General features: G+C 39.2%; 2 protein-coding genes across 10 annotated transcripts in view; one reads left to right on the forward strand and one right to left on the reverse strand.

Annotated features, from left to right (window-relative positions):
- Window positions 1–12,091, forward strand: part of COL4A5 (collagen type IV alpha 5 chain) — a gene marked incomplete at its 5' end in the record, with an annotated part of 85,554 nt that overhangs the window by 61,409 nt on the left and 12,054 nt on the right. The window contains 11 exons of the mRNA XM_082323150.1: window positions 878–1,045; window positions 1,948–2,037; window positions 2,845–2,994; window positions 4,287–4,385; window positions 5,367–5,456; window positions 6,189–6,328; window positions 7,278–7,404; window positions 8,667–8,747; window positions 9,324–9,422; window positions 9,997–10,047; window positions 10,878–11,063. Of these exons, the coding sequence (XP_082179276.1) occupies window positions 878–1,045; window positions 1,948–2,037; window positions 2,845–2,994; window positions 4,287–4,385; window positions 5,367–5,456; window positions 6,189–6,328; window positions 7,278–7,404; window positions 8,667–8,747; window positions 9,324–9,422; window positions 9,997–10,047; window positions 10,878–11,063 (1,281 nt within the window). The remainder of the gene's footprint in view (window positions 1–877; window positions 1,046–1,947; window positions 2,038–2,844; window positions 2,995–4,286; window positions 4,386–5,366; window positions 5,457–6,188; window positions 6,329–7,277; window positions 7,405–8,666; window positions 8,748–9,323; window positions 9,423–9,996; window positions 10,048–10,877; window positions 11,064–12,091) is intronic.
- IRS4 (insulin receptor substrate 4) overlaps window positions 981–12,091 on the reverse strand; it is a 52,289-nt gene continuing 41,178 nt past the window's right edge. For 7 of the 9 annotated variants that reach the window (XR_014229324.1, XR_014229325.1, XR_014229326.1 and 4 more), the window contains 4 exons: window positions 9,805–11,643; window positions 5,700–5,803; window positions 2,860–2,954; window positions 981–2,757 (listed from right to left, as the gene is read on the reverse strand). The gene's annotated coding sequence lies outside the window, so the exon portion shown is untranslated. The remainder of the gene's footprint in view (window positions 2,758–2,859; window positions 2,955–5,699; window positions 5,804–9,804; window positions 11,644–12,091) is intronic. The other 2 variants (XR_014229331.1, XR_014229332.1) reach the window with 1 other exon arrangement.

Below are 12,091 nucleotides of genomic sequence, written 5' to 3' on the forward strand. Positions count from 1 at the left end.
GGTTTCTCTTAACTGCATTAATGTTGTATTCTTTGTACTTAGATCTGTTTTCGGTAACTTTAGAGTAGATTTTTTCTTTGTTCTAATCTATATGTGCTTTATTTTGTTTCCTAACTTAACGGCTATTACAACTCCTTACTGCTACCTGTCTCAACTTCCTGATGAGCTCTAACTCGTTGGCTTTTGAACCTCAGGTTCCCCAGGTACTGTGGTTTATTTACCAAAGCCTTTTCTTCAGATTTAAGAATAATCCTTTTTTGTCAGCTACATTTCCAGAATGAGCATCTTCACTGATACAGTGCACTGGAGGTAAACAAGCTGTCTGCTTGCTTCAACAGTGCCTCGAGCTCAGTATCATTAGTGTTAAACAATCTTAAGCATATTTTGACAATTCATATTTTTCATTTGGGAAGATGTAATGCGATGCAGAATTTTGCTATCTTTCAAAAATATTCAGCTGATGTTATCTTAGAATGTAGTAAAATGGAATCATTAAAGGACATATATTTGTAAGAATACCAATACTTAACGATAAAATACAAACCAGTCTAATCAATCTTGGCTTTTTGTTTTATTAACCAGACTTAAAACGTTGATGAAGAGCATTGTTATTTTCCTTTTGAGATTTTTTTGAATTGCATTTGCTACAACTTGGTAAAATTTTAGTAATGCTTCTCTTCAGGAGAATATGGCCTTTTAACACCTAGAAGCCATTAAAAAATAAATGGCTTTAGAAGAATTGAAGGGTTTTCATTAGTGCTAGGAATGGGCTACAGATAAAACGTAGCTATTCCTACAGTATTACATCCAGAGACACACAGATCTCAGCCTTGCTTTACTTTTTGCTAAAAGATTGTGTCTTAACAACATTCTCTAGGGTTGCAGGGCCTTCCAGGGGAGAAAGGGGATCCAGGTCCTCCAGGCTTCGACGTTCCTGGTCCCCCAGGTGACCGAGGAACCCCAGGATATCCAGGACCCCCTGGTCTCCCAGGGCCTCAGGGTTCACCTGGACCACCTGGCCGGGATGGAATACCTGGATTTCCAGGTAAGTTCACATTTTTTACCTGTGGACAAAGACCAAACTGTAGTTACAGCTGGATGCTCTTTATGCTTGGGCATGGCAGCTTAATGAGCTTCAATGTTTATCCCATCCATTTAAAGTTGGATACATGTAGCCGTTATGTCTCATACTTTAAAAAAAAAATTGTAACAAAATTTGTTGCATTGAAATCCTTGTCACCTCTCCATTCTTCCATGTTACTTGATTCAAATATCTTCCACGTTATTGTTTCATAACTTTCAAACATGACTTTGATCATCATCGTTATGACACTTTTCTAATTCATTTTGTGATTATTTTTTTCTAGTCACTGCTACAATTTAGAAATAGAATTTGTTTAAATGAAATAATTACAAATGCTATCAATTGGATCCAACACAGTTTTAAACATTAATCGCCTTATTCTATGTGCTAGACTATTCAGTTAAGATAGTGTGTTTCACCATCTGAAATAGAAATCTCAGAAGTGAATTTTGAGAATCTCTGTCTTCGGATAGAGGAGGCGATACAAAAGATTCTAAAAGTAGTGTCTTCCTAATTGTCTTTTTGGCTTTCAATAAATTCAGGTTTGCTCTCAAACAAGTATTTATGTTTCAAACCAGTGAACTAAACTTACTGGAGGTATAAATATGCCTTCTGCCCAAAAGAACAGCATACTCCAAATTTTCTTCCCAGGACTTAACTGTGGAAAATTTAGCACAATTTTCAAGTGTCATTTTATCTGATTTAGATCTATACAAAAACTGAGTCTTTGTAATTCCCTTAAAATAGATTTTATATGCATTTGCTGGTTAATAAGTACCATAGAGGTGCAGGGAAGTAAAAATTAGGTAATGATAAGTTTTGAGTTTTTGTTTGGAATGACAATGATGATTCAATGCATTTAGGTGCCAAGGGTGAGATGGGCGTCATGGGAGCTCCTGGCCCTCCAGGGCCTCCAGGAACTCCTGGAAGAAATGGCCTGCCTGGCTTGAAAGGTAATGTTTGCTTTATCTGCCCCTGAAGAGAAGGCAGAATGCTGTTTTCCATGTCCTGTGTGGAAAGAGGCTTTGTAATACCAACATCTAGATCTTCATTACTGGGATCTGCTTAGGTTATCTTCTTTTGACACTGCTGATGTTCAGAATTGCTTTGCAGTTTTAAGCCATAGCATTCACTCACTCTTTTTTTAATTGGTGTCATGAAATGTTAGCTATTTTTAAAACATTACCTTTGGATTGATGGCATTGAAGTAGGGCAATATTTCTGAAGTATGTTGTAAAGTCTGCTTAAAGCAGCAGAAAGAAGAAAATCCGTAGCTTTGGGTTGTGGGGTTATCCAGAATCAGCTCTATAGGTATCACAGAGAAACTGTTCTATCTGTGTTTTCCCAGCCCCCTTGTTGGAGATGAATTTTGAAAGAGTTTGGTAGAAGAAAAACCCACTCATCCCTAGAACAAGGAGGCTGTGAATCCAAAGCTGCTGTAGCTGTTGCAGCTCCTCTGCGCTAGTGGCGCGGTGTGGTGGGGCTCTGGGAGCTCTCGCTGTGGGTCATACAGAGAGCTGCTCCCGCTGAGCTGGGCTGGCCAGAGCTGGCAGAACTCCCCATGCAGTCCGCTCGCTCGGCTTCGTTCCAGGGCTTAAGATGCTGTGGAGAACCTCGCATAAACTGACTGATCGTTTAGTGAAATCCAATTTCATGAATAAATCATGGACTCCCTATGTAAGAAAAAAACATTACAAATATATTAGCCTACCTTAAGGATTACATTTTTTTTTCCCTTTTGTTGTCTGTACCTACTGTAGGTAATAACGGATTACCTGGTCCGCCAGGGCCTCCTGGACCAGTAGGACAGAAAGGCATCAAAGGTGAAGCAGGCCTGCCAGGGCCACCTGGAAAACTCGATCCAAAACAGCTAGGAGCAAAAGGAGAAAAAGGCGAGCCAGGTGTTCCAGGTACAGAACTTTCCATGTGGGTCTGGGGAGGTGGTTTGTCCAGGTAACAGTGACCTGTAACTGAATCTATTACAGTTCATTCTTTCTTACAGAAAAAACTAAGCTCAGAATACGGAGGTGGCTTCAGGTTCTCTTATTTTAGGCTTTTTTTTTTTAAAGTGGTTCTACGACCAAGTTGCTCTGTATGGTTAGTTTGCAATGTCCTTGCTCATTGTTACTATTGTGTGGCATGTGGAGACATTGTAATAGCAGCAAGGTGCTTTCAGCAGAATCATCATTCAGTCTTCTAGGTGTAACTCCTAAGCGTGATGAGAGATAGTTGTCATGGCTGCTGTGCTGGCCGCATTCCTGATGCCTCACAGGCCCTTGGGCCTTTGCTTTGTAGGATGGTATCGCACAGGTCATTTGCTCATGCATCACCTCCAGATTTTCCCTTTGGGTATCGCTGTAAGCTTACCCTCCCCTGAGCTAAATGTCTTCTCTGTGTGTTTCTACTTGGGAAGCTGGCAGCCTGGAAGGTTTTCTCAGTTCACTCAAGTCTGTTTTCTTTCTCGCTTGCTTGCTTCCCCCCTCCCCCCGCCAAGGGTTCTAATGTCTCCTTTGAACTCTAATTTAGTCTTGAGAAGAGTAAAAATATTCTACCCTAGAGAGAACCAGAATGCCTTTCTCTAATGTTGGCCCAGCCATTATTGTGCTAATTTATCTATTGTATTAATTTCTGTGAAGCCTAGGTAGGATACTAAGACACCTTTTTTTTTTTTTTTTTCCTTCCCCTCCCCTCTATTAAGAGCTATAGAGGGCAGATTTAACTATGCCTGCAGGGCAGCACAAAGTTATTGTATAGGATAATAACCACACAGACTTTGTAAAAATCTGCTAAAATACCTGCGTTACTTTTTATAATATATCGGTCCCAAAGTGCTTCTGTTGTAGCAATGTAATTAAACATGTATATGCGTAATCTGGATGAATATGGGGAGGTTAGCATGGAGTCTGCTCATCCAAAAAGACAGTCCCTTCTGAATGAAGTATATTGGCATTAGTCATAAAGGTACTTTTTCCTCTACTTACTTATATTGTTCCTGTTCTGTAGTAATTTTAAACTTTCCAGAAGCAGTATTTTGTGTTCTGTGGTACTTCTCTTTGCTAAACTAGGGCAAATTATATTTACTGAAGAAAAATCCCTATTTGGATTTTTATTCACCTATAGGTACATCTGATCTCTCGAGGTAAAACAAAACAATCAGTAGTAGTAATAGTAATAACAATAAAACGTATCTTTTTCCTTTGAGGTATTCCTGGTTTATCGGGACAGAAAGGTTATCAAGGTCTCCCAGGTGACCCAGGCCCACCGGGACCTAGTGGCCCACCAGGTGTGCCAGGATTGCCAGGTAAGTAAACAAGGCCTCAGATGGTATGTTTCAATGTGTAAAAATCTGCATGCATTTTTATCACGTGGGATTGGGATGTTAATCCAGGCATATCTAAGAAAAGCCTACTAAGCTGCAGCATAGTTTTGGGACGTTTAAAATCATTATCCAAACAGCATGCTTGGAGCTCTTTCCTTTTAACAGACCCAAAAACAGTTTTAAGCTAATCCCTAGATTAGGATAGCTTTTAGGATGACTGGAAAAGTGCTTGCTGCTTGAGCAAGCAACATGACTGCAGGATCTGCCAAAAGGATATGTTTATTTCTTATATTATTAGTCATTATACTCGTACTTTGTAAATGACCAAATGCATGTATTGCAAAGGCTGTCTGGATGTCACATCTTTGCTTTCAAGAATTGCAAGCATCAAGAAAACTAATTCTGTTTTGCACTGCTTCTTCCTACAGCTATAACAAATTATCTGAAATCTTGAATCTTTGCTCACTATGTCTAATATAGGTCTTGCTCTAAATATCTCGTTGGGATTGGGGAATTTTTTTAACCATCCAGGACTCTAACTAGTTTGAGCGTTGTAGGTTGCATTTAATTCTGTAATAGAAGCTACTGGATACCTATTGCAGATGAGAAAGAGATAATGTCTTCATTCTGCAGAACAACTCATGAGAGACCAAGTCCCACCAGTACTAAATTGTTTCAGATGGTTACTAAATCATGGACTGAGATTTGACCCATTTCATTAGACTAATCTTCGAAACAAAGGAGTTGTTGCCCTGATCAAATCTTGGCTCGGAACAAACTGAAGATGTTTAATATTTCACTACAAATGGGTGTAAAAAAGCATATAGGAGCAGTATGAGGCCTAAAGCAACTCCAAACACATTGCCTTTGTAACTAGATGACAAGCATATTCATATGAGAATGCATGAATATCAGAAGCTTTTAATTATTGCCATTAATTAACTAAAACCACAACTTTCCTAGGCGTCAAGGGAGATACGGGGCTTCCTGGGCAGCCTGGACCAACAGGGCCTCCAGGGTTAAAAGGTGCCATGGGAGAGATGGGCCTTCCAGGTTAGTTTCTGTGCTTTTATTTTACTTCATTTTGGTCGATGTTTTCCTTTTATATAGTACAAAGGTGGATCTGCTTGTGTGCAGTATCAAATAACATATTTAAATGGCGATGCAGATGAGGAATACTTAAAGCCCTATATACGTATTTGTTGAAATAGTACATAAGAAATTGGAAATACCCGTTAAAACAGAAAATGCAAATAGCAAATACATTGTAAATACATGTTACTTTAAAGTACTTACAGATGTAGAAGCAGAATGATCTACATTTTGTAACTTCCATCCTTTTCCGGTTTCTCAGATCCACTCTGTGAAAGTTCAGAAAACAGATGATTCTGTAAACCAACCTGTCAGAAGACAGACATCAGACACAAGCAAAAGGGGAAAGAGAAAGGGAATTCCGTTATTTAGAAAGATTGCTGAAACAAAAATTCCAGTTTTTGAGGATTCTAATATTGAATTGTGCCTGGATACTACAAAGAGATATTTGGATTTGTGTAAAATCAGAATTAAAAAAAAGAAAGCTTAAAAATGTCATGCAAAAAGCCATGAGATTTTTTAGATAATTGTTTTAGTTTTGTTTTTAAAAATAAAAACACATTAGCTATTCAAAGCCAGCCAGTCCATTTGTTAGTGCTTTCTAGTTCAGGTGCTGTAATTTGAGTGATTTCTCTAAACCACTGCAGAAGTTTTATTTATATTTGTAAAACTTGTATTTTATCTTTTGGACAGGTCCCCCAGGGATTAAAGGCAGCCAAGGAATAGCAGGACGTCCGGGGCAGCCTGGACCTGCAGGATTTCCCGGATTGAAAGGGGAGAAAGGTGACCCTGGTCTTTCAAGCATCGGTATTCCTGGTCTCCCTGGACCAAAGGTACATTTACCAAATTCTTCAATAGAAAATTCCATGAGGAAATTAGATTCTGTGCTGATTTTTTTTTTTTTAACTATAACTTAATAAATATTATGTATAACTGTAAATATGTATATAAATATATTAATAACAAGCAGGGTTGACTGTAGTTTGTTCTTTTCAGGTGGGAGCAAAAATTTCTAATTTTAAAGATGAAAATATTTATATATAATTTAATCTGGTAAAAGGAAAAGATTGTTTACTGGACCTTTCGAGTTGGGTTCAGTTAGTGGCCTAATCTGCACTGTGACACCCGCTGACATTTTGGTAGTTGGTAGGGATTCATACAATTAGTAATTGCTGTTCCCATGTCTAATTATGTAGTTAATTCTAAAAAAAAAAAAAAAAGACAATATGCATTTAAGAATAAATTACTAAGGAGCTGATATATCATGATTACTGCTGCTTAAAATTTTTAAGTCTATACAAAACATTCACACTATCGTTTACCTATATCAGCCTTTCTATCACCCACAAAAAAGTGACAAAAAGACCTACAGATATCTAGCAGCCTTCACTGATGCCTTACAGTTGATGTTGAGCAGCAATTAATTTCGCAAAAACATTGCATGATTAAACTCCACAGATTTCTTTTTTTCTTCTGCATTATCATGGGGTAAAAATCTCTGTCTCTTCTGAAAGGAGAGAGAATACTTTTTTCTTTAATGTAGGCCAGTTCTGAGAAGAAGCTATGATACTCTGTATACAGAATTGTAGGGGAAAACTGTTAAAATCTTTACAGTTGCTATTTCCAATTAATTTTCTGTGTGAGATTGTTAACATTAACTGGATATAAGGGGAAGTGTACACAATATAACGGTGATCTTTTTGTGATGGTAGGACTGGGGACACACAAGGGCTTACCCATCTTCTGAAGACTGGGTTCTTATTTCTGCTTAATGTTTTCTAGGGTGATGTTGGTTTGCCTGGATACCCAGGTAGTCCAGGCATTAAAGGTATAGCTGGAAATCCTGGTTTGCCTGGATTTCCAGGCAGTCCAGGTGCAAAAGGAGAACCAGGCCTTCCTGGATTCCCAGGTAATTCTGAATAGGATTTTTTTTTTCCCCCTTGCTCCCTGATATTGGTATATACATCTAAACACAGTGGGTAATTGGTGGAGGGCTGCAGCTTCTTTCAAAGTTTCTAGCAATCTGCTGCTTCTAAGCTTTGTGCTGTTGGAATTGTCACTGCAAGAGTAAGTGTGTGAATGCATCACTTGAGAGTGCCATCTGAAATTATTCATCTGCTCTGAGGGGATGTTGCAGTTGTGTTAGCTAATGCTCTCCACTCCCCCCAGCAGTCAGACTCGCACCTTCTCTGGCCCACAAAATACCTGTGTTTGGCTCCATATTTTTCCTTCGTGAATCAATAAAAAAGTGTCATAAGGAAAACCGGGCTTTTTTAATAGCATTTATTGTCTAAAAATACGTTCTAAAGACAAATCTCTTTCTGAAACATAATGAAATTAGGTTTTGCACTTTTCTCTAAAAAATATTAATGTTCATGGGTATCTGTCAGTTCTTTCATTCTCAATTTAAAGAAACAAGGTTTTTACCTATGCTGCATTTGCAGCACTAAAGGCTGTTCTACAAGCATGCTTGAGCTGCTTTAAAGTAGGAAGTTAGGGAATTTATAACAGTGTAGTCATGGCAGCAGGAAGCTTAGAAGAGAACAAAACCTGGCCATGAACCCGACAGTTTTTACCCTCTGCTTCATGTCATGCCTGAAAGACTGTGATCAGTCAAAACGGTGTATTGAGACACTACCTTGATCAGGCTGATCATGCTGTTCAGAACAGGCATACTGCAGCAGATCGATTGTTTGTCCTACCTCCCCCTCAGTTCATGCTGTGGGGGTGGGAATCCGGTGTGAAGTCTAACTAAGACCATTTTTATGAAGATCCTTTTTCAGGAAAGGAAAAGAGGATTGGGGAAGGACTAGCCAGCCACAATTCATAATGTTTTCCCTTTGTGGTCAAGCAGGAACACCTGTCTCTAAAATGGTAATTTCCTAGCAGACTACCAGACTCACTGTGTCCTTGGCCACGGGCACTCAACAATGAAGCAGAGTCTTGAGAGTAGCAGTAAGGATAGTTCTGCTAGTATGTTTTGTTTCTGTACATTCTTTGCTTTATAATTCATCTCCTTAACTAGCTGTAAATCTGCAAAATGAGCATGAATACAGTATCTTGATACAACTAGCTCGTTTGTTACTCAGGGCATCTCGGATTATAACATCTCAAGATCTGCTGAAAAGCCAGTTCAGTGCTTAATTTGATTGAAATGCCCGTATTTTACAGGAACCCCAGGAATTCCAGGACCAAAAGGTATGGAGGGGCCTCCAGGTAATCCTGGCCTGCCTGGACCACCTGGGCCAGTAGGTGAGCATGAACAGTGCAGCAAAGGTCAGCTGCTTCTGAGAGAAACATAACATATGAAGCCACTTCCTATCTTCTTATCTTTTTAACATCATGAAAATTCATCTGTATGCATATGGATGCTCAAACACTATGGCACACGCTTAGTTCACTGAAATTAAACAGAAAAGAAAGATGTTTTAACTTGATGTCTTGTGTCTGCTGTCATAGTCATATCATTAGCTATTGAAACAAAAAGTTAACTGTTTCAGTATTTACCAGCTTTATTTATGTTAAGTACTTCAGTGGTCTAACCTGCTTTTATAGGAGCAAAATCCTAGTTTATCCTGAAGGGAACCATTATGTTATTTTTAGCAAACGCTAACTGCCTAAAAGTTCACAGGCCTAAAAGCCCTTTCTAAATTGTCAGGGGGAGAGAAAGGGAGAGAGAGAACAGTTTTAATTTTAAGATTACACCCTTGTGAATTTGTTATTACATTGCCTCACCTTCGGATTCAGATTGTGGGGAGGGAAGGAGGTTGCTTTTTTTTTATTGCAGGTTAGGCATTACTGTGCTAATGTGTTTTATCCCCCTTTTAGGTGATATTGGTCGTCCTGGCCCTCCTGGTCCTTCAGGGGAGAAGGGACAGCCTGGTCGAGATGGTATCCCTGGACCAGCTGGTCAGAAGGGCGAACCAGGTTAGGTATCCTTCCTGTTTGTTTTCCCCTCTTCACTCTGCATTGTGATGTCCTGCTTTCTCTGTTCTATTTTTTCTATAACTGCCCATACACCTTCAAACCTGCTTCTGTGGTTCCCAGCTGCTGAATGGCTGTCAAAGGCTGCTGTCAAGCTGCCAGTGAAGCACAGGACAAGAATTCAATCAGCTCTTAGATTTTTATTACCTGACCTCAACACCAGCCCGCGTTCCTGTATTTCATGGTAGCTGTATTGCTTCAACTCAGTTACAGAATGGATAAAAGATGTAACATCTGCCTTAAAGATAGAACCCCAACCAAAAATGCCAATGTATTAACTCCCCAAATCTGAAAGAGCATCTTGTGAATGGAAGGAAATACTTACAAAAGTTACAGATGCATTTTAGTAGCAAAACCTCTAGCTTTGGTGTAGACTGGTGAGTGAATGAGAATCCAGTAGTTTCAAGAAGTCAGAGATTTAGACAAATTGCACTTTCTTTATTCTCGGTCTCATATTCCTGTTCCTGGAGACTTGAAAGCTAAATGTTCATTGTTAACTGAACCTGTTTCTTTTCAGGTCTACCAGGTTTTGGGCGCCCAGGACCTCCAGGACTCCCAGGATTGTCAGGTAAAGTTTCTCTGTTGTTCTTTGTTAAAAAGGTTGAATGTGATATGTATCTGTACACCAAAAAAAGAAGGACATGTTGTATGTTCTGCAACAAATGAATGCCGTAGCAGCAACTAAAATAACTTCTTTTTTTCCTCAGCAAACCTTTTTCAATTAGCCAAGGTAATAAAGAAACTCATTACTGACTACTGAATTTTGTAAATTAGCAATTATGGAGACAGAATAAATCCACACAGGTTAACAGTCTACTGCATTGCGTGGAACTTTGCTGATTTGTCTCAGTAAATAAAGCATTCATACAACAGATGACAAATGAAGCTGCGTTGAAAACATAGCGGCTTGCTATATTTTCAAAAGCAACTTCGCAACCCAAGTTATATGACTTTCCAGTAGCATTAAAGCTCCTAAATTCCTCAAGCTTATTTGAAATTTCTGCAAGTATGTCTTAACTTTTAGAAGTGTCTCAAAAAAATGATGAAGTCTTAATACTGACAGATTTCTTCACGAGTATATAAAAGCTCATGAAAGCATTGCTTGTAGGCTTACAAACTCAGAGGATGTTTATGAATTACAGCATCACTGAGTAGTAAAGTGAGACTTAGTAAGACCTTTTAACATGTCAGAAGCTATAGCACTTTTTCCTGCAAGAATTATTAGCCCCAACTCTTTTCTGAACCAATTTTATACTGTCTCGCTATGCAAATGAGGTGAGTTGTGGCCAGACTTGCACCTTCTGCAATAGAGAGAAACAGCTCTGCAAATTGACATTTGGACATTTTTGCATATCAGTTTGTAACAGTACTCATAAACGTGGCTATTTGGTTTTACAGGGCAAAAAGGAGAACTGGGGTTACCTGGCCCACCAGGGCCCCCTGGACTTCCAGGTCTGAAGGGAGAACGGGGTTTCCAGGGATTCCCTGGTCTACAGGGTCCACCAGGTCCACCAGGATTACCAGGGTCACCTCTGGAAGGTCCTAAAGGTAGCCCTGGCCCACCAGGTGTTCCAGGAAGGCCAGGTAAGAGCGTGATCCATACCTATCAACATCTGCCAGTGCTTTCATATTTTGCTGGTAGGTTATCAGCCTTTAAACTTTCTCAATTTATTTGGATGGATAAGTTCAAGCCTCATGGCCTCGGTCTTAATGTTTGTGGGCAACCAGAGGATTTTGTTGCCAAATGCAACAGTATCTAAAAATAAAACAGCCTCAGTTTCTATTAATTTCTGATACCTGGCAGCAAAAATCCAATGCGTTAATAAACGGGAGATTCTCCGCATGCTGTCACAGTAATCATCTAGCAAGCACGATATCGACTTTTGAATATCTGATACCTTTGCAGTATTGTCACGTGATCAGCAAATGTCATCGCGCACAAAACCCCAAAAGTAACAAACCCCATCATTTTAAGAGTCATGAAAATCAAATTCACGCTAGCATCACAGCATGATCAAATTGGATAGCTGCCTCTTCATCTTCGTGTCATGTAACATAAGTCATTGCTCCATTGTGTCACGTGGTTCCCATGGACTCAGTGCACCATCATGCCGTGTTCATCTTTCCATTCCATGTTTCCATTTTGTTCCTGCACCGACTAATTCTGGGAATGAAAAAACGACTATGCTGAGTTAACATTGCTGAGCAACTCCCTGGCATGTATTAGAATTTGATTTATATTTTATGTCATAGAATGTTTATTTGCATTTAGATATTGCTCTTGAAAAATCTAACTTTAATGAACCTGTCACAGCTCTGGCTCAAGCTTATTGCTGCATCTTGAGCCCAGAAGTACTTTGCCACCAGTAAGACTCATCTCACTTGACATGCTTGATACTCTCCTTAAAGGAGACTACTTTCAAACCAAGCTATTGGTTGGTTGCAGTTTTTTCTTTGCCTATAAACGGAGAATTAATATTTTTATTTATTACCCTCAAACTCTGACCTCAGATTTTTCCCCACAGAAATCTTTGAATAACAGAAAATTAGTTTTGAGTTAGTGTGTTCATAAAATAGCTGCTACACATGTATTGTTCACTTTTTAGGTATCA

Source organism: Platalea leucorodia (assembly GCF_965183815.1).
Source record: "Platalea leucorodia genome assembly, chromosome: 10".
Lineage (NCBI taxonomy): Eukaryota > Metazoa > Chordata > Aves > Pelecaniformes > Threskiornithidae > Platalea > Platalea leucorodia.